Source organism: Callorhinus ursinus, unplaced genomic scaffold (genome assembly GCF_003265705.2).
Source record: "Callorhinus ursinus isolate GAN/ISIS: 27379988/994484 unplaced genomic scaffold, GSC_fseal_2.0 scaffold61, whole genome shotgun sequence".
In the NCBI taxonomy this organism is placed as follows: Eukaryota; Metazoa; Chordata; class Mammalia; order Carnivora; family Otariidae; genus Callorhinus; species Callorhinus ursinus.
The window spans coordinates 5,065,384-5,087,770 of NW_027397123.1; the positions used below are offsets into that span (position 1 = coordinate 5,065,384).

Sequence of the window (22,387 nt, forward strand, 5' to 3'; positions counted from 1 at the left end):
CAACAAAAACAAACTACTAGAAGGGCTTTAATAATAAAACAAAATAGACCTCTACCTCTTAAACGAGTAATACATTATATATTAATTGAATTTTAATAAAAAAATACAAATGTTTAATAAAACAAAATAACAAATATTGGCAAGGATATAGAGAAATAGGCATCCCTGACATTGCAAAGAGAAATGTAAAATGGTACGGATGCTGTGGAAAACATAGCTTGGTGGTACGGATGCTGTGGAAAACACAGCTTGGTGGTTCCTCAAAAAATTAAACATAGAATTACCATATATATTACTCAGCAATTTCACTCATATGTGTAAAAACCTACGTTGACACAGAAACTTGTACACGAATGTTTAAAGCAGTATCATTCATAAAAGCCAAATGCCCAGGGGCGCCTGGGTGGTTCAGTCGTTGGGCGTCTGCCTTTGGCTCAGGTAATGATCCCAGGGTTCTGGGATCGAGCCCCGCGTCGGACTCCCTGCTCGGCGGGAAGCCTGTTTCTCCCTCTCCCACTCCCTCTGCTGTGTTCTTGCTGTGTCTCTGTCAAATAAATAAAAAAATCTTAAAAAAAAAAAAAGCCAAATGCCCAATGCCCATCAACAGATGATGGTTAAACAAATTGTGTTTTTTATATTTAGACACACATACATAGAATATTATCCAGCCATAAAAAAGGAATGAAATGGTGAGACATGTTACAACTAGAAAGAAACTCCAAAGCATTATGCTAAGTTAAAGTCAGGTCACATATTGTATGATCTGTTTTACATACATCCAGAAGGGGAAAAGCCATAGAGTCAGAAAGCAGATAAATGGTTACTGGGGACAAAGGGAAATGGGGAAGGATTACTTAATGGGTAGGGGTATTCTTCTAAGGTGATGAAAAAATTCTGAAACTGAAGTGAGGTGGTGGTTGCACAATGCTGTGACTACACTAAAAGCCACTGAATCACATTACTTTATAATGGTTAATTGTGTTATATGAATTTCATCTCAATAATCCTCCCCTTCCCACACACAAATATAGCCTCAAAGAGAATACACAAAATAATAATAGCAGGGTTAGATGTTGGAACTAGGAGTGGTTGTCCTCTCTATTCTAAACTTCATCATGGTGCTATGTTTTAGTTAAGTATCCTAGTTTTTTTTAATTCTCCAACTAGAAAAGCCCAAGTTTTAGGCCCATGTTTAAAAAAAAGGGAGTGGGAAACAGGGAAAAAATTTTCTCTATTAGTCTGAAAGAATATAATCAATTCCTTATTTCTGACTACAATTTACTGAGATATGCATCCCATGATTGCCTTTTTAAAAAATACATAAAAAGGGTCAAGGTTCTGGCAAAATCATTTATCTAAAAAAAAACTCTATTTCTAATAGATCAAGTTCAAAATTCACACTAATATCAAACCTAGTTACCAGTACATTAATACCTGAACATAACAGTCATACTACATGGATGGAGAAAGAGCTGTAATGACCAACTTCCTAATACAATATCTCCATTATAAAATACCAAACCTTTATAAGTTTAAACATGACAAACATATACATAGTTAAATACAGTCAGTATGCCCAAAATTACATCATTAGTATTTTCCAAAAGACTTCACTTTTGGACACAAACTAAAAATTGTAAATTAGGCTCTAATATTGATTGATAAGGAAGAAAAACAAGTCTGCTGAATACCAAAATGTGAGAGCAATAAATGAAAGTTTGAATTATTCAAGAAATGCCCAAAGTAAGTTAGAAATCTAAGCCTAAACTCAAATGTAAATCTAGAATAAGATTTTTAAAAGAAGATTTATTTATTTGAGAGAGAGTGAGTGAGCAGAGTGGGAGGGGCAGAGAATCCTAAGCAGACTCTGCGCTAAGCACAGAGCCCGATGCTGGGCTCAAATCTCACGACCAAGACCACAACCTGAGCTGAAACCAAGAGTTGGACACTTAAGCGACTGCGCCACCGAGGTGCCCCTAGAATAAGATTTTTGATGTAGTCTTAAAGTTAAAACTTCTGTCAAGTATCACTTGTAAGACCTAGTACCATCCCACTTATACAAACTTAAGTTCTAACAAAGCTCATTATTCTCTATAGCCAGAGCAGGTTCTCTGTCCTCTACCACAGCTTCTCCCCACACTCAACACATCCTAAATTTCAGCTTATATGCTACTTGTATTCATCAGCTTTCTCCAGAGAAACACACATACCCCACAGATTTACTTTAAGGAACTGGCTAATGTGAAAATCCAAAATCTGCAGAGTAGGCTGGCAGGCTGGAGACCCAGGGAAGAGCTGAAGCCTGAGTCCAGAGGTGGTCTGCTGGCAAAATTCCTTCTTGCTCAGAGAAAGTCACTCTTTGCTCTATTAGAAGGCCTTCACATGATTGGATGAGACCCACTCACATCATGGAGAGTAATCTACTTAAAGCCTACTGATTTAAAAATTAATCTCATTCAAAAACCATCTTCACAGAAACATCCAGAATATGTGACCAAATATCTGGGCACTTGGCCCAGCCAAGGTGACACAAAATTAACCATCACACAACTCTATCAGTAATACTTCCAGGTAGAAGACATTCTTCCTCTAAAAATGACACAGCATTCTGTCACAGTGTCTATACCTGCCCCATCCTAGAATTTAAAGATCTTCAGGAGAGGGGTGCCTGGGTGGCTCAGGTGGTTGAGCATCTGACTTTTGGTTTCAGTTCAGGTCATGATCTCATGGGTTGTGGGATCAAGCCCCGTGTTGGGCTCCGAGCTCAGCTGGGAGTCGCTTGAGGATTCTTTTCCTGTCCCTCTGCCCCTCGCTTTCTCTCAAATGAATAAATCTTAAAAAAAATTTTTTTTCAGGAGAAAAATCTGTATCTTAATAATCTTTGCAACTCCCTCATATCTAACACTGTATCTTACATATTGCTCACATTTGCATATTTCTTGAATAAATTCCACAGTGGAAAAAGCTATTAAGTAAGCAATTTCCAAAATTACTGAACATTGTTTAATATCAAGGGAATTGAATTAAATTATACAATACTCCTACTTAGAATAAAATGGGAGAATGACTACATCAAAAAAAAAAACAACTGGATATCAATAGGATGGGAAAATAGAAAAACAACGTTACTTAAAAAACAATGTATACAAAAGCATCGAACCAGGGGGAAAAAAAGTGAAAAGTTGCACTTGGCATTTTTCTTCTCTTTCTGATGTTTATCCATAAGTACAGTTCTTGTTGCACAACTGGTATCATACGCTATCGTTGAAAGAATCTGAGATACTGCATATTTGGAATAAGCTGTTACATATGGTTTAATTATTTAAATACGAAGAGTAGCTTTATAAAGCTATCTCTTCTACAATGTAGTACCCTTGCATAGACCCTGATGGGAGGATGGTAGTAAGCACCCTCCTGATTTTTTACTTGGGAGGGACACAGGACTGCTTGTGAATCACATCAAAAACTGCCTCCACAAAGCTTCACTTTTTTTGTGATAAGTTATATCTATTTAATACCTACCACAATCATTAATAAAGTTATACAGCGATGCTCAAAAACAGAATAGATATATCAAAATGGAATTCTTTTTTTGTTTTTTTAATTTAATTTTATGTTAATCACCATATTGTTTTATGTTAATCATCATTAGTTTTTGATGCAGTGTTCCATGATTCATTGTTTGCATATAACACCCAGTGCTCCATTCAACCCATGCCCTCTTTAATACCCATCACCAGGCTAAGCCACTCCCCACCCCTCTCCCCTCTAGAACCCTCAGTTTGTTTCTCAGAATCCATAGTCTCTCATGGTTCGTCTCCTCCTCCAATTTCCCCTTCATTTTTCCTTTCCTACTATCTTTTTTTTTTAAACATATAATGTATTATTTGTTTCAGAGGAGGTGCAGGTCTATGATTCATCAGTCTTCCACAAGCTTCACTTTATATACACCTGCACTCTCCTCTTTGGCCCCTTCTTCACCCTCACCCACACTACCTTCTGGTAGGGAATATTACTGCACTGAGTGAAAACATCTGTCTCTGGCCTCTACCACCTTTTCCTTTACCCAATTACAGACCTGTCACCCCAAGAGACATCTCTACCAACCTTCTCTCTGCAATATTCTCAATCTCCTCAGCACTTATCACACACACCAAACACTGGCAATCTGAAGACAAAAAACCCCCTCCACCTCAAGTTCACAATGCAGGTGACTTTCCTCTCACCATCCAAACATTCTCTTTTTTTCCTAAAGATTTTATTTATTTATTTGAGAGAGAGCATGAGCAGGGTAAGGGGCAGAGGGAGAAGCAGGCTCTCTGCTGAGCAGGGAGCCCAATGTGGGTCCCGGGATCATGACCTAAGCCAAAGGCAAACGCTTAACTGACTAAGCCACCCAGACGCCCTTGCTCAAACATTCTTAAATATTTTTATTTTATTTTTTTAAAGAGGGGGTAGAGGCAGAGGGAGGGAGAGAATCTTAAGCAGGTTCCACGCCTAGTGTGGAGCTCGATGCAGGGCCTGATCTCATGACTGAGATCATGACCTGAGCCAAAATCAAGAGTCTGACGTTTAACTGACTGAGCCACCCAGGTGCCCCTCACCTTCCAAATATTCTTAAAACCAACTCCTTGTTACTTTGACTCTAAAGGTTAAAGTAATCTCTGGTTTGTCTAAAAAGATCCCAAACCATTTTGTCCTTTTCATTAATACATTTCATCATCTTCACTCATTTTCTTCCCTCTTGCTTGCACTCAGAGGAGGAAGGACCCTTACATTTCTTTTAACCTAAAGTCATCTCCTACAATTACAGGTTTGAGACCTTGCTCAGTTCATTATCTCCTTTCATTTGCAACTTCACTTGCTTTCCCCATGCAAGATTCTTCCCCTTGAATTACTAATATTTGCAGATTTACCTGACGTATTTTTCCTCATTTACCATGAGAATGTCAGACTAAGCATAAGGGAATAATGACTTGTGAGAATAAGAATTTAGGGAGAGTGGCATGAAGAGAGAATTGTACAACCAAAAGCAATTCAAAAATTAAGATAGTGAGGCAGTAACAACAAAACAACGGTAATAATGCTAAACATATTTACAAGGACCCTTTTGAAACTGTAGATAAGAAAGATCCTGAAACATTTCTATAAAGCACAGGATGGCAAAAGAAAACTGAATTACACTCATCATTATTAATCTGAGAGAATAAAATATCTTTAATATTGTCTTCATTTATCATGCTGTCTTTTTCTACTAAATATCAAGCTGTTCAACTACACATTTTCAGACCCAGGTAAATTTTCAGAAACAATAATGCCTTATGTGACCAACAGATAGTTAATTTGCTATGTACAATGAACACGAGGGGAAAAAGATGCTGATGTCTAGTTGTGAAACACAGTAAGACAGGCATGAGGCAAAGGAAGAAAACAGAAGACAAAAAGAGAACACAGAAGGTACACCTAGCATTTCTTGACTTACGGGAATTAGAGAAGGCTTTGCAGGGGTGATGATGCTCAAGCAGACAGAAAAATAAACCTAATTCCCTCCTGATCTATTCCCAATTTCAGTGGATAGGAACCACGACTATATATACCATCACTCAATTCTTCCCTGTTCCTTGCCCAGTCAACGTTTTTAAGGCCAATCCACTTTCTCATGTATCTGTTCTTCCCTCTCCTAACTAGTTTAGGCCTGTATTTCCTCTTTCCTAAACTCTTAAAATACTCCAACTGACATCACTATTGTCAGCCTCTCCCCTCACTCCCAATCAGTTTTTTCACAATGCTGCAGCATAAACTTCCTAAAGCTAGACTCTGACATGTTACCTTATTGGCCTAAAAAACTTTCAATGGCTCCCTAAATCCACCAAGAAAATTCAGACTTGTTAGCCTGTCATTCAAATGACAAACTGAATATATTAAGATAAATTTAGCAGTGGAAGCAAAATAAAAGGGGAGGGGAGAGTGCCTGAGCTTGTTATCTGACACATTTTCACTGTCACTTAAGCCTTCCAGAGCTCTTAGTTTTTTTCTTTCCACTGTGACTTCTTAATCTGTTGCACTGTTCATTTCTTCAACCACAGCCATACAAAGAGTAGGGGAAGAAAACTCCAATTCAAAGGCACCTTGTGAAAAGGCCTCAAATCTGAAGGAACTTGACTGACCAGAGGACCTGAATGAGAGTTAAGTGTGAGCTGCAGGGTGTTATGGGTCAGGATAAAAGTCTGGGCTCTAGTTGTTCCCTGATAGACTGCAAAATCTCTGTGGCCTGGGACCAGATACTTACTCCTAGATATCCTGTTCATGTGGCTAACTGTAATTATCTGTCAGGCTGCATCTTAAATGCTATCTTCTCAAGAATCTTGTCTCTAATGCTCTTTTGTTTCTTGCACCTAGCATACTGTCTAGCATGTAGCCATAGTAGGTGCTCAGTAATTCTCCTGAATGAATAGCTTATAAAATAATAAGCACCAGGCAGATGCGAGCTGCTTCTATGCCCCATTTGCTCCAAGCTGTTTTTAGTGTTGAAGTACCCCTGTTCTTAATGGTGCCCACGTTTCCCCAGAAACTCTACTTTACCCTCTCCAGAGAGTACCAGTACTGGAGAAGAGTAGCTATCCAGTTGTGTGAAATGCAAAAGGGGATTGGAAATCTGACCAATTAAAACAAATTTTGAGTTAATCTTCCAGTTTTGAACTCCATCTTCAGTCCTCATTACTTCATAGTCTTCTAGTTTCCATTGCAACTGGTGTTAGTTCTTGGCTTAACCCACTATCTACTTAGGTTATAGCTTTCTCAACTCATCTAAGTCATTTAAATTCATCCATTTGCTTTCCAAATTCCAATACTTTGTTGCTCTTATCTCCTTTCCCAATCTACCTTGTCCTTTATGGTTTTAGGCCTAAAACAAAAAAGTCCCTTGCATATAGTTTTAGTAGGATTTATCAACAGCAAGTAAAAGTAAAAGCTTGTCCAACCTGCAGTCTAAATTTAATCTTTACTCTTTAAGCTGCTTTCAGTTGTGATTTCTTTCTTGTAGTTGTTTTTTTGTTTTTTAAAGATTTTATTTATTTGACAGAGAGAGACACAGCGAGAGAGGGAACACAAGCAGGGGGAGTGGGAGAGGAAGAAGCAGGCTTCCCGCGGATCAGGGAGCCCGATGCGGGGCTCGATCCCAGGACCCTGGGATCATGACCTGAGCCGAAGGCAGAAGCTTAATGACTGAGCCACCCAGGCGCCCCTTGTAGTTCGTTTTATATTTTAATCTTCTAAACTATAAAACCAAGAGACATAGATGAAAATAACAGAAAAAAATATTTATACACACACACACACACAATATTGCATTCAAGAGGAATTCAAAACAAACATGGGTGAGGAACGGAGGAACAGAAACTAATCTAAGGCAGACAGAATTTATTAGGTTAAAGATAACTGGAATCTTCGGATTTATAAGGTCCACAGAGAACTATTCAGGAATCAGTGTGGTAATGTTTCTGAACTCTAAGAATAAAGCTTCTGGAGAGAAAAGTGACTAAGAATCAGATTGGCATCAGCAACGCCAGAATGTTAGAATACAACAAACCAACACCCTCAAAGTTTTATAGAAAAAGATTCTTGGGGTGCCTGAGTGGCTCAGCTGGTTAAGCGTCCAAATCAGTTTCAGCTCAGGTCATGATCTCATGGGTTCTGGGATCGAGTCCTGCGCCAGGCTCCCTGCCCAGCAGGGAATCTGCTTGAGGATACTCTCCCTCTCGCCGCCACCCCTTGCAGGTGCTCTCTCTCAAATAAATAAATCTTAAAAAAAAAAATTCTGAATTCAGAATGATATAATCAGCCAAGTAATTAAGAAAAACACAGGCTCACTAAAAAAACTTGCCACCCACACATTCCATGTAGTTTTTGTTTTTGTTTTTAAATGGTAAAGATGCACTCAAAACACAACTGGGGGTGAAAAGAGAATGAAATAAGAGGCCAACATTGAAATACGAGTGCTTGAGTGTCTCTGAAGTCTGGTGAGAGATAATAAACCAAAAGAGCAGTGGAGGGAGTAAGGGGTCAAATTTTGGATATATTTTCAAAACAGAGGTGATAGGACTAAAAATGCATATGAAGTGTGAGAAGAACAGAAGAATTAAGGATGATTCAAAGGTTTTTGGACTTACCAACTAAAAGGATGAACTGTCATTCACTTAGATGGAGAAACAGGTATGTGAGATACCTAATGGACATTTCTCCAGGTGATGGTGTTAAGGAGGCAGTTGGGTATACAAGTGAGGAGGTCCAGTCTGGAGATAGGAGTCAATAATGTACAGAGAGTATTCAAAGCCAGGAACTGCACGAGATTATCAAGAGAAAAGTGCAGATGGTAAAACAAATTTTTTAAAAGATACAGTGAAAGACACACACACACACAGAAACAGAGAATGAGACCTTGAGCTTGCCAACATTTGGAGGTTTAAGAGTTGAAGAATCAACAAAAGAGACTGAGACGTAACCAGTGAGGTATGAGAGAAAACCAGGATAATGTCAAGTGAATAAAGTATTTCAAGGAGAACAGCCCAACTGTGCCATATATTGGTGACTGGTCAAGCAGACTGAGGATAAGAACCAACCATTGGATTTAGCAACAAGGAAGTCTTTGGTGATCTTGGTAAGAAGTCTGTCATCTGTGCAAATAAAAACCTAAATAAACTGGGTTCAAAAAATAATATAAGTAAGTGGTGTGGACAGCTCCTTCAAGGAGTATGGGTGTAAAGGGAAGGATAGAAATGGGGTGATAGAAGAAACAGTTAAGAGTAGTAGTGTTTAAAAAAAAATAGGAGTGTTCTCTTGTTACTTGTTCTTAAGATGGGTGAGTTAGCATCATATTTCCACATAGACAGGAAAGATCTCGTAGAGAAGGAAAAACTGAATTCACAGAACAGAGTAGAGAATTGCTAAAGCAACGACCTCAAATCAAGAGGTGATGAAATCTGCATAAGGGGAAGGGTGGTCTGATAGAGAAGAAAGAACACTTTCTCTACACTGACCAGTGAAAAAGTAGAGGTGTGGAGCACAGATGTGAGTAACTGGGTATATGTGGGGTTGTGGGATGAGTTAATCAAAATTCTCTTCTGCTTGCTATTCTTTCCTCAATTAAATAGGAAGCAAGGTTCACAGGCTGAAAGTGAAGATGGGTAGGAGATATTGGAGGAGGAAAACAGAAGGAATGAAAGAGTCATGCAAAAAAATGGAATGAGTAGACTATGGAAATACAGTATGACTACAGGAAAGTAATCATGACTGATGAGGTTAGTGAAGGTAAATTTAGAGTGAAACTGGTCAGCATGTCTGTGTTGATATAATCAGGACTATGGTTTCTCTAAGCTTGCACAAGAAAGCAGAAGCGCAGAGGGGTTAGGTTTATGCTAAGTACTGATTGTAACTGCTCATGGAATTTAAACAGGATAAAGAGGGACGAGTAAAGCCATGAGGGGGATGTGGAACAGTGAAAGGTAGTAAGTTCAACAGACTGTAGATTGCAGTAGGTCTGAATGACTTATGGAGTTCAGGTCTAGAGAGACAGAGATGGAGATGGTTGCTGGAAATAACAATGAGTTACTCTTCATTAAGCACCTACAATATACTAGTCACTTTTGATACTACCTCATTTAATTCTCAGAATGACTGAATGACTGAATGATGGGCATTATCTGTAGTTAAAAGAACAAGTTGAGGGGTGCCTGGGTGGATCAGTCGTTAAGTGTCTGCCTTCGGCTCAGGTCATGATCCCAGGGTCCTGGGACTGAGCCCCGCATCAGGCTCCCTGCTCGGCGGGAAGCCTGCTTCTCCCTCTCCCGCTCCCCCCACTTGTGTTCCCTCTCTCGCTGTGTCTCTCTATCAAAAAAAAAACTTAAAAAAAAAAAGAACAAGTTAAAACTAGGGGTTAAATAACGTGTCCAAGGCCAAAGAGCTACTAAGCATTCCAACTGGCCTTTTGGGTCACATTTTCTTTGAGAAATAAACACCCTACAAAACTAGAATAAGAGGGGTGCCTGGGTGGCTCAGTCGGTTAAGCGCTGGACTCTTGATTTCCACTCAAGTCATGATTTCAGGGCTGAGATCGAGCACCGCAGGGAGTCTGCATGAGATTCTATTCTCTCTCATTCTCCCTCTCCCTCTGCTCCCCACTCCAAATAAATAAATAAATCTTAAAAAAAAACACAAAAAACAAAACTAGAATAACATCCCCATAAATAAAATATTTTACAAACTAACTCACACTTCATCCATTAAAAAACTTACTTCAATGATATCTAGATTTTAATACGGCTAATTAAAGTATTACTTCAGGGGTGCCTGGGTGGCTCAGTCAGTTAATTGTTGGACTCTTGATTTCCACTCAGGTCATGATCGCAGGGTTGTGAGATCAAGCCCTACGGTCAGGCTCCAGGAGCTTAGAGCCAGCTTAAGATTCTCTCTCCCCGGCTCCCTCTGCCCCTCCCCCACGTGCACACATGTGCTTCTCTCTTAATGTAAAGCGTAGAGAAATAAAAAGGTAAATTGTTCCTGTAGAGGGCATCTTCTACCATGGAGTAGTAAACTCAAGTTAAACCACCTGCAGTTACTGGTATTATTACTTTGGCACTGAGTTATAAACACTTATAAAACTCTTGCTATGTGTCAAGCACAGATAAAATTTCTTTACTCTTCCTATTTCCGTCCTTCTATTATTATCTTCTTTAGGCTTTATGCTGTTTTCTCTACTTCTGATTCAGAAAGCCACAGCTTATCTTACTCCACTGGAAAATGTAGTTAGTTTCTGGCACTGACTTCAGACTCCCCAAATTACTAAATATTTCTGTGGACTGTAGAGCAACAATAAACTGTTTCCAAGGCTCCAAGTTCTGGCAACCTCACTAAACAGGGCAACCAAAAGAAACTGCAGCTTGAAGTGTTACCAGATCTTTGACATTCTAGGTAGTGATTTTGTGAATTGCTAGATTAGGTCCCCAACTCATGTGAGATCGCAGAAAACCAATAAAGCACTTCACAGGAATTTCATTCATCCTACAAAGCTCTCCTACTCACTCAATGGAGTTTATGAGTATGTGGCTAATTAACAGTCAAGAAGTGGCTAAGGTATACCAATGGGCAGGACTCAGCAGCTGACTTAAGTAAATAATCCATGACCAGCTTTGATACTCCACTACGAATGCCTTGATTTTAAGGACAAATCATTTTAAAAGCAGCTGGCTTATTAATCATTCTTCTTCACAAAGTCTCTTTTTCTAATGCAGTGGCAACCCGGTTTTCATCTGAGTGGTGAATTCTCCCGGTATAGCTACCTTAATATATATTACATGAGAATTTCACTCATTTTAGCCCATTTTATTTAAATATTGTAGAAATCTACAAACATAACACTTATGGGAAATATATACTTTCTCCAACTTTGAAATTCCCATAATTAGAAATCTTCGATAACTACAAGTATCCTTTCATTTATTCAAATATTTACGAGGGGCTTGCTATGTCAAGGCACTGTTCTAGGCACCAAGGATAGAGGAATGAATGAGACAAAAACTCTGCATTCGTGAAACTTCCAGCCTGTGGGCAATCTCTTGCTATCCACACTCTAGTATGTGCTTGGGCATCATATTCACAGACATAGGTTTGAATATACAGTGATTGGAAATATTCTACAAACTATTCATGCATGCCACCACTTCCAATTCCCTCAAACATCCTGAACTAATTCTTCCCTTAAATTTTAAATGAAAATTATAAACGAGCCTGAGTCATAAGGTAAAAACTCCATCTCCCTAACAATGTCAGTTTTGTTGTAAGATTTTATCCTCCTGCACTTCTATTCTCCAAAGTCTCTCACTATTGGAGGCAGGGTCGGGGGGCAACATATCTTAAGCATTTCAATTTTAAAGAGATATACAATTGTGAACGTGGAAAGTACTATTTGGAGATTCCCCCAAGAGATTTTTACAAGATTAATCAACTAAAATGTTAAATCATTTCCATTTATTCATTAAACATTCGTTCTCCCAGGAGCTCAGGGAGAGGGGGGAGGGAAGGTGACAATAAACACATGCAAATAAGCAAAGATTACATGCAGGTCATAATCACTGTTAGGAAGAAAATAAACTCAGAGCTGTGACAAAGACTCCAAGAGACAAACTACAGACCAAATGATCTATTAACATACTTAATAGACTGACATCAGTCTCTTACTAGGTTGCCTTTAAGACTCCTTGACATTCATGGGGCGCCTGGGTGGCTCAGTTGGTTAAGCGGCTGCCTTCGGCTCAGGTCATGATCCCAGAGTCCTGGGATGGAGTCCCATATGGAGTCCCACATCAGGCTCCCGGCTCAGCGGGGAGTGTGCTTCTCCCTCTGACCTTCTCCCCTCTCATACTGTTTCTCTCTCTCTCAAATAAATAAATAAAATCTTAAAAAAAAAAAAAAGACTCCTTGACATTCATATAGAAGGTTCTGTGTATCAAAGCCCATCAAACTTACTTCAATATTACCTTTACAGAGCTAGAGCTAGTCTGTGAAATCTCTAGCAGAAAATAAAGGACATCACCCAGTTAGTTACTACCTCTGGGATTGGGCTTTTGATTATATTTAGTGTGATCATACAATTTATTACCCAAACTGGAACATTTTCAAGAGAGAAAAGGGATGCTTTATTTTTATTTTTTTAAGTTTTTTTTTTTTAAAGGTTTTATTTATTTGAGAGAGAGAGAGAGAGAGACAGAGATAGCAAGAGAGAGCACAAGAAGGAAGGAGAGGGAGAAGCCGGCGGGACTCGATCCCAGGACTCTGGGATCATGACCTGAGCTGAAGGCAGATGCTTAACGACTGAGCCACCCAGGCACCCGAAAAGGGATGTTTTAATAATTATGCCATAACAACAGGCACAAACAAGGACGTTCCACCAGGGTAAACCAGGCCATATGGTCACCATAACTATATACCATATCAAATATAACTAATCCAAAATTTTAAGAGCATTGTATAGTTCCACATGAATTTAAATTTTAAGCAACATCCAAGTAAAGGACCTAAGTTTTAATCTGGATCATGTAAACCAAGTGAATCCCTTACTAAATTTAAGTGAAAAGGGAAAACAAAAAAGTTCTGAAAAAGTAATCAAAGTATCTTCATGACCTTGGGGTAGGGGAAAATTCCTTAAAAGAAAAAAAAAGAAACACTAGCCATAAATAAGAGGAATAAACATGCCTACATTAAAATGAACTTCTGTTCACCAAAAGAAACCATTAAATGGGAAAAGATATTTGCAACAGATATACCCAGCAAAGGATTCGTACTCAGAATACTGAACTCTAGAAAAAGACCCATATTTCAGTAGTAAAATGGGCAAAAGATTTCAAAGGCATTTCATGAAAGGTGAAATCCAAATGACTAGGATATGAGAAAGTGTTCAGCTCATTAGTAATCAGGAAGATTAAAGCCAGGTACAATCACACTCGCCAGACTGGAAAGGATTAAAATCTCTGGTACTAAGTATTACTGTTGGTAAGGGATGTGGAACTAGAACTCTCATATACTAGTAACTGAAATAAAAACTAGTAAACAACAACAATGAAACTGCTTGGCATTACCTAATAAAGATAAAGACACACATTCCCCATGATCCTTCAATTCAAATATACACCCTCAAGAAAAGTACACAAACGGGCATCAGTGCACTTAAACACAAATGTTCATAAAGGCACTGTTCACAATAGCAAAAACTGTAAACAATTTAAACATTAACTGTAGAATATTAAAAACAAATGCAGAATAAACTTGTTATATTCCTCATGAAATACTATGCCACAACAAAACAAAATCAAATATATACAAGATGATTCCATTTATATAGAGTTCAAAAAAGGACAAAACGTAAACTCTATTATTTAGGGATGTAAACTTAAGTGATAAGACTATAAATGTTAAATAATGTTTATATCCAGCTTAAGTGGGTAGTAGTGGTGATGGGAAGATGCAGGGAGTGGGAGGATTCTGGGATGCTGGCAATGTCTGTCTTGCCCTGGGTGATAGTTACAACGATCTCTGTTTAAAAATATTTCATTCTTATCTATGTATCTTTTCAACATGTGGGGTATTTCACAATAAAAGGGGGAAAAAAACTCTTCCCAGAGGGGAAAAAAATTAACTTCCAAAAGAGAATTCTAAGAATGTCATTTGAAGAGATTAACTCAACTGATAGTTCACAAAGATAACAGGGATCTCTAAATGCAAATACATATTGTGTTCTAAACTCCATAAATAAAGTTTGGCTTTAATCTGTTAGACTGCCATTCCTCCTCCAAATTTTGAAAAAGGTGGAATATCAGATATCAAATTACATCACAAGTCATATAAATTCTAAAATTTTAAGACCAAACACCCCACTTCTAATTCTGAAATTTGAAGTGCCCGGTGATGACTGGATAGCTATATAGGAGTTTTAGATTAGATACTGCTAAGTAGAATATGCTACCAAAATTTGGTAACTTCAGTTTCTGCAAATACAATTGGATTCCCAAACCTCTGTTACATATTAACTAACTTCTACTGCTTAAGAAAAGCATATATTATCTATGTGGGATTAATTATCAAAGCCATAAGTACAGATATACATTCAATGATTTAAAAAAATATTTTCATTGCTGTAGTTATTTATCAAGTCATGATACAAGGAACAAACTGGCATATGAACTGAACTATTACAGACTAATAAAATGGCAGTTTATTGACTAGAAGCTGAAAAGCCACATTTTTAAAATGTGGCTCATTAACAATATAGACTTTTTGTTTTCCTGTATAAAATGATATATTCAAAGATTTTTAAAAGGCTAAAGTTAGGGGCGCCTGGGTGGTTCAGTCGGTTAAGCGTCTGCCTTTGGCTCAGGTCATGATCTCAGGGTCCTGGGATCGAGCCCCGCAGCGGGCTCCCTGCTCGGTGGGGAGCCTGCTTCTCCCTCTCCCTCTGCCTGCCTGTCTGCCTACTTGTGACCTCTGTCTCTCTGTCAAATAAATGGATGAATAAAAATCTTAAAAAAAAAAAAAGACTAAAGTTAATACATCAGAAATCTCAAAAATGTACATTTTTTTTCATTGTGAGGAGTAAAAGTACAGTCAACTCAGTAAGTCACTAAGCTGGCAAGATACCTTAAAATTCAGATTAGGTAAAACAATGCTTTTTTAAAAGTTATTAAACGACTTTAATGAAAAATACCGTATGTGGTTCTCACCAAGAACTTTAGAAAGCCTTTTTAATAATTTCATAAAGCCATAAAAACTAAGACACTATACAGCTAAATATCCATGGGGTGAGAGTGGAAAAGAAGCGAAGATTTAAAAAAATAAATAAATAAAATTAAGACTCCTTACTCGGGTATAAAATTTGTCCCAACACGAGTGTCATTAAAAAGGACCCCAAGGGCCGCATAGGTGGCTCACTTGGTTAAGCGTCTGCCTTCGGCTCAGGTTATGCTCCCAGGATCCTGGGACTGAGCTCCGCATCGGGCTCCTCGCTCGGCAGAGTCTGCTTCTCCCCCTCCCTCTGCCTGCCTGCCGCTCCCCCCTGCTTGTGCTCTGTCAAATAAATAAAATAAAATCTTTAAAAAAAATAAAAAGGACCTCAAAAATGTCACTAAATACTTGTGTGATACTGTGAAATGACTCTCCTTCTAGTTATAGATTAAATTTTTCTTCTTTTTACAGATTTAGGAAATTTCTTCCTAGCCTTGAACCTGTCTCTACGCCGGTATTCATTCCAAAACTCTACTAGATGTACTGGAAAGCTCCCTTCGTTAGCTCGCCACCCTCTGCTAAGTATTTCAAACTTATGAGATTTGTTTTCAGAGCAGGAGCTAAAGTTTATTTTCTTCCTGGTTTTCTGGCGGAGCGAAAGCACAGCACGTGTGAACGGAAACAAAACCCATTCAGACTGGGCAACGCTTAATGAAATACTACGCGTACGACACTTTCCTCCTCAACGCCCAGAACTCGCCATCCCAGGGAGCCTCCACAGGGACTGGTCAGCGCCCACGGACTACTCAGATCTGCCTTGGGAACAAGGGTCCTGGATCAAGCTTGACCCCTCCTCCCCACCGGCTTTCCAGAAACGGGGTCGATGCGAGAAGCGCAAGCGTTTTTAAAAGAGATGGTTGCACAACAGCCTTTGAGAAGGATTCCGGTTTAACAGGTAAATACCACGTAGGAGACAAGTGGGATGCAATCTGCTCGATGGTACCGGTGGCATTTGGAGACCGTCTGCGTCGCTGAGCAAACCCAAAGTTTTGGCACATTACTTAACAGTTCACCTGATGAATACCGTAACGAATCGAAATTAAGAACGTGAGAAAATAGGTGCCTTAGAATCAACAAATCACCTAACTCGAGCTAGGCGGAAAAATTCTTTGAATACTCAGGCTTTGTTTTGTGGCAAGACGACAGAACCCCCGAATTTCGGAGTTGGAAGACACGTCTCTCCGTGTTCTCCGGCCCGTTCTCGGACTTCAGGGCCGCCCCGCCCGCCCAGCTCTCGGTCCTGTAGTTCCCGGATTGAAGGCGCGGACCTTCGGGGTAGAAGCCAGGAAGCCCGGGGGAGGCCGCGGCCCGGCCCACGACGCCCGGGCCCGGAGGGAGGGAAGGGAGCGGCCTCCGGGAGGACCACGGCGGGGGCAAGGAGGGAGCGAGGAGGCCGCGGGCCGAGAGCCGGGCGCAGCACCCCACCCCGAGGCCCGCCCCGGCGTACCTTTGGCGAGCGCTACGGTGGAGTTCTCGGTGTCGATGGTGTAGAGGATGCCCTCGTAGCGGATCTCCGCCTTGGAGATAAGGCTGATCTTGCTGCCAATGTAAGGGGTGCCCCCGCTCATGGCGCCGCCGCCGCCGCCGCTCCGGGCCGCTCGCAGAGAGGCAGATCCCACGCCGCTGTCGCCGCTCCGCAAGCCCGCTCGCTCCGTCGGCGCCTACAGCAGCCGCCTCAGACCCAACATGGCGGCGGCGCCGGCTCCGCTACCCTCCCCCAGCCTCCCGCCCTCAAGCCGCGGCGCGGCGGCGGCGGAGGCGGCAGCGGCGGCGGCGCGGGGCATGCTGGGCTGGCGAGGCCGCGCTCTCGCGAGACTCGGCCGGCTGCGGGCGGCTCAGCCTTACCGGGCGGTCGCGGTAGTGCCGCCGGTGTCTCTTGGCCTAGTTCGGGGCAGCGGTGCTCGCGCCGCTTGAGAGGCGACTCAGGGAGAGGCGAAGTACCTCGTGTCGCCACGACACGGTGGGCTGGAGTGGAGGCGCGCGCGGCCCTCTTGACCTCACCTGCGGCCTCCGCCATTTCCAGACCCGTCGTATTTTGTCTTGGCGTCCTGTGTCCGCTAATGCGGATCTCAGCCTGGAAAGTGGCCCATCCGCCTCTGAGCTCCTGGCGAGCCCCTTTAAGACCCGGTCCTTCCCCCTTTGAGGCTACTGTGCCCCTCTTGAAGCTTTCAAGACCCCATTACAGCATCCCATAACCCAACAAAGTCCCCTCCTCTACTCCCCTATGCAGCTGCTGGAGCTGGGACTTTGTCCAACGCTTTTTTTGAGATGGTCTCATCTAGACTCGTGGCTTTCAATGCCATTCTACACAGACCAATCCCAAGCATTTGTCTGCTGCTTTGATCAATTCTGTGAACTCTGGATTCACATAAGCCATAATCTCCTCAGCCTCTCTAGTTGGATGTCTAATCGGCATCTAATTAACTCTGTGTCTCCAAAGCAATGCTCCCGATTTTCCCTCTAAAATTAATCTTTGCCCACTATTCACCACTGAGGCAACTGGTACCATTTATTCAACTGCTCATCCTTGGAGTCATCCTTGACTTCTCTCTCACCCCGAAATCTGTTCTGATTGCAAATCCTGTCCTTTCCATCTATAAAATATAAACTGAATCTGATCACTTCTCACCATCTCCATCCCTACCCCTCTACAACAAACCCCACTTACCCTGCCCAGGGTTACTGCAATTGCCTCCTAAAAGTTCCCTCTACCTCTCTTCTTGCCCCAAGTAGTTAATTCTCCACACAGCAGCCAGAGGGATCTTGCCAAAATCTAAGTCAAATCACGTCCTTCCTCTACTCAATACTCCTCTCCCCAGTGATCCTTTTGTCACACAGAGTGAAAGCCAGACTCTTTACGTAGGCTTTATAAAAACATGTATGATTTAGCCCCTTGTTGTCTCATTTCACCATTCTGTTTTAGTCACCCTTTCTTCACCCAGAAGCGCGGCAACGCGGAGAGTGGGAGGCAGGAAAGAAGACTAGAGGTTGTGTTGAGCCTGGTGCACAATGGCTTCAAAGGAAGGCTATGAGATAACCTGCTTCAGTACCGGCTTCCTGACGGGGAATTGAGCTCTTACTCGTGTTCATTCCTTTCCCTTCCGGGCCTGGAACCTAAGCTTAGCTTTGGATGCTTCCTGAGCCCATCCTTTTCCATCTCAAAGCTGGTGATTCCCAAATTTACATCTTCCTTCTGGATCTCCTGACTCCCTTGTCACACAAACTATGTACTTTCTAGATGCAGTTGTTGGGGGTGTGTCTCACAGGCACTTCCAACTCAACATGTTCAAAATTATCTGCATCTGTACCCTTCCTTTCCCCAAATAAACCTGCCCTTTATCCATGCTCCTCATTCCCATCACTGGCCCCAGGACTCAACCAGGTATCCAATACTGAAACCAAGAGTACTCCTCTAGATACACTCCATGGATCACCAATCTTGTTGCCTCTAGTTAATGTCTTGCAACTCATGGTTTCCCGCACCCTATGGCACCAGGAACTATGCATAATTTTAGCTGATCAGTGTGATAGCCCATAGTATATTATGTATATGAATCTCCACCTTGTGTGCTAGAAAACAGTTGAGAACTGTGACATGTTTCATTTACCATGGCTTCCAAAAACCCAAATCCCATGTTGCTCTCCTGCTTAAGAGCCACAAGATCCCAATTCCAATGTGTGTATAGGGATTTCCATACCAACAAGCGATTCTTGGACACCAGCTGGGGTGTCCTATAATTCAACTCAATTCTGACACTATCTACACAGAGATAGCATCAGATCCCACAGGTTGAGGTCTCAGTCCTACAAGACTGCCCCCCTTTCAGATGCCAATCACAAGCCCAGGTTATCACCTGTGCTTCCACCTGTGCTTTATCACCTGGGGCTCCAACGACCCCCAGCCCCCTTGGACTTCAGACTCAGTCACAAGTCCAGGTTGTTACCATACTTCTGACCAACTGGCTATTAATCAGAGGTTCCCACAACCCCCTTTCTTGGGTTCAATTCATTTGCTAGAGTGACTCACAGAACTAGAGAAACATTTTACTTACTAGGTCACTGGTTTATCATAAAAGGATATAACCCAGGAATAGCCAGACGGAAGAGATGCACAGGGCAAGGTATATGGAGAGGGGCCTGGAGCTTTCATGCCCTCTCTAGGCATGCCACCCTCCCTGCATCTCTACATCTCCACCAACCTGGAAACTCTCAAAACCCCATCCTTTTGGGTTATTATGGAAGCTTCATTACACAGACATGGTTGGTTAACTCATTGGCCATTGGCCATTGATTCAATCTCCAGACTCTCTTGCCTCCCTGCAGGTTGGGAGTGGGGGGTAGAGAGTGGGAGGGTGGCACTGAGAGGTCTAACCCTGTAATTACCAGGTCCACTGCACTGGCGATCGGCCTCCATTCTTAGGCGCTTTCTAGAAGTTACCTCATTAACATACAAGAAGACAACTTTATCACTATCATTACTTAGGAAATTCCAAGTGTTTTAGGAGCTCTGTTCCAGAAACAGGATGAAGACCATATATGTATTATAAATCACAGTATAACAAGTTCACCCGGGCTTCAAATGCCTTGAGGGCAAGATATGATCTGTGTGTCTTATAGGCTTCCCCTTCTAGTAGGACCTGGACCCAAGCATCAGGAGATGATGATGTCTTTCAGTTCAGGCCCCGGGCTTCTGCACTGCCACCCATTTAACCAAAGAGGAAGACTAGCTCTGTGTTTTGAATTTTCATCTATTATCTGTTGCTTTACCCCATAGAGATGTTTAAAGTATTAGTAGTTTCTTCTTAGCCACACAGAGCCCTCTGACTGTGGCAGGCCCCGTTATTTGCCTGCCCATGCCCAGATGCGGTAAATGCCCCCGGTAGCCACTAATCTCTTCTCATCTATGAAGTCTTGTCCCCCTTCTCCAGAATTTAGTTCCTTTAGACTACTTTGTGATATCTGTAAAAAGAAACATATTTTACTTTACCCATTCTCTCCCCCTCCCCCCCATTATTACAGGGGAAGTGATTGTCTGCTGTGGCCTTTTCAATCTAATTGGAAGTGGAATTTGGGAGGTTTTTTTTGGTCATATATATATCCATTAGGCATATGTCCATTTTATCCTTAGAGAGCCCTCCCAGTCAGTTTTTATTCTAGAGTTGGGATAGACTGCTAGCCTTTTCGTTAAGTAATAGGACATTGTTGGCTTGCATTTAAGGCTTATGTTTTTGGAAAATATATCCCTTCAAAGAACCACTCTCTGTGCAGTGAGATGCTCATTCTATGAGCTACACATCAAAACTGAGACTAATTGATGGTCCCATGTTTGCTTTGCAGTGCCAGTACATTATGTGAAATTGTGACTGATTTCCGTCTCTCTCCCTCTCTCTTTTCAGAGCATGATCATTGAATTTCCATAGGTAAGTGCACAGATGATACAATTTCATTGTTTGCTCCCTTTTATTTTTATCTTTTTAAAAAGATTTTATTCATTTGAGAGAGAGCAAGAGAGCATGAGAGAGCATGAGCAGGGGGAGAGGCAGAGGAACAAGCAGACTCCCCACTGAGCAGGGACCCCCCCCCCAACTCAGGGATCCATCCCAGGACCCTGAGATCATGACCTGAGCCGAAGTCAGGCGCTTAACTGACTGAGTCACCCAGGTGCCCCTATTTGCTGCCTTTTAATGAATAGTAGCTCTGAATAACATGTTTTTATTTCTAATTTTAAAAAAAGATTTATTTATTGAGATGGGGGGAGGGGCAGAGGGAGAGGGGGAGAGAGAATCCTCAAGCCGACTCCCTGCTGAGCCCTGAGCCTGAGTCAGGGCTCGATCTCACTACCCTGAGATCATGACCTGAGCTGAAATCAAGAGTCGGCCACTCAACCAACTGAGCCACCCAGGCGCCCTTCTTATTTTTAAATGAGGAAACTGAGGCTCAGGGATATCAAGTAACTTAGATCCAACACTAAGATGGGAAATCATGAATTTCAACCTCATCAGTATGATTCTATAATGGATGTGCTTTACCTCATTCTAGGATGGCAGATGGAATTTTTCATCAGAGGACAACTCAAGTAGATGGCACTGCTTGCCTGGAAATTTGTGTTGACAATTCTGAGGATGTGTCTGAAACCATCAGGACTCTGTGCCATGATTGGTTATCAGTATCTTCCGTGGACACAAGGTGGAAGAGTGGTGATACCTGGAAATCTCAGTCTATACCCTTTACCTCCTAAGTACCTGCCATGAGAGTGCATACGGTAAAGTGCTTTGTAAACTTAATAACACTCTATAATTAGTTGCATTAATCTTTTTTAAAAATATTTTTATTTATTTATTTTGAGAGAGAGAATCTCCAGCAGACTCCATGCCCAGCGAGGAGCCTGAGGCAGGGCTTGACCTCACTACCCTGAGCTCATGACCTGAACCAAGATCAAGAGTCAGACTCTTACCCGACTGAGCCACCCAGGCGCCCCTAGTTATATTATTAATCTTACCATTACTCAAATATCTGTCCAATGACCTTAACAACAAACAACAGAAATGGGTAAGAAGTGTGTGTGACTGGAAAGTAAGCAAAATAATAGAAACTAGTCTCTAATGAATTTATCCAAAGAAAATCTTTCTAAAATGCAAATCTTATGATGCCAGACCTGGCCCTCAAGCCCTATCCCAAAAAACCTTCAATGACTCCTTGCAGCTCTATGACCTTAGAATAACCTAGGGTCTGTTGTGTGAACTGGCTCCTGCTTAATTCTCCTGTCTGAACTCTAACCCCTCTGCTGTCTGCTCTTGTAGTCAGTTAGGGTGGTGCACAATCCCTGGTGGGCGGGTGGGAGGTGGTGGTGTCTCAGACCGGGTTTGGCCACTCACCGCTGACGAAATCCAAAGGCACGAGATGGGTGGTGGGGAAACGAGAAAGGACTTTACTTCAGTGAGGCCAACCCCGGGGAAGACAGCAGACTAGAGTCTCAAAGATTATCTCCAAAGTGCAGAAAATACTTCCAGGTTTATTAGGAAAATGTGGGACAAAGGTGGGTGGGTGTGAGCAGGTAGGC

General features: G+C 41.6%; 1 protein-coding gene and 1 long non-coding RNA gene across 5 annotated transcripts in view; one reads left to right on the plus strand and one right to left on the minus strand.

Annotated features, from left to right (window-relative positions):
- LSM14A (LSM14A mRNA processing body assembly factor) overlaps positions 1-17,065 on the minus strand; it is a 62,122-nt gene extending 45,057 nt beyond the window's left edge. For 2 of the 4 annotated variants that reach the window (XM_025854307.2, XM_025854305.2), the window contains exon 1: positions 16,775-17,065. In XM_025854307.2, coding sequence (XP_025710092.1) covers positions 16,775-16,895 — 121 coding nt within the window. In that variant the 5' untranslated portion in view covers positions 16,896-17,065. The remainder of the gene's footprint in view (positions 1-16,774) is intronic. The other 2 variants (XM_073885424.1, XM_025854306.2) reach the window with 1 other exon arrangement.
- Positions 15,979-21,633, plus strand: LOC141371238 (uncharacterized). The gene is made up of 3 exons (XR_012376029.1): positions 15,979-16,222; positions 20,724-20,747; positions 21,367-21,633. It is a non-coding gene; the product is annotated as an uncharacterized lncRNA (long non-coding RNA).
- The last annotated feature ends 754 nt before the right edge of the window (positions 21,634-22,387 follow it).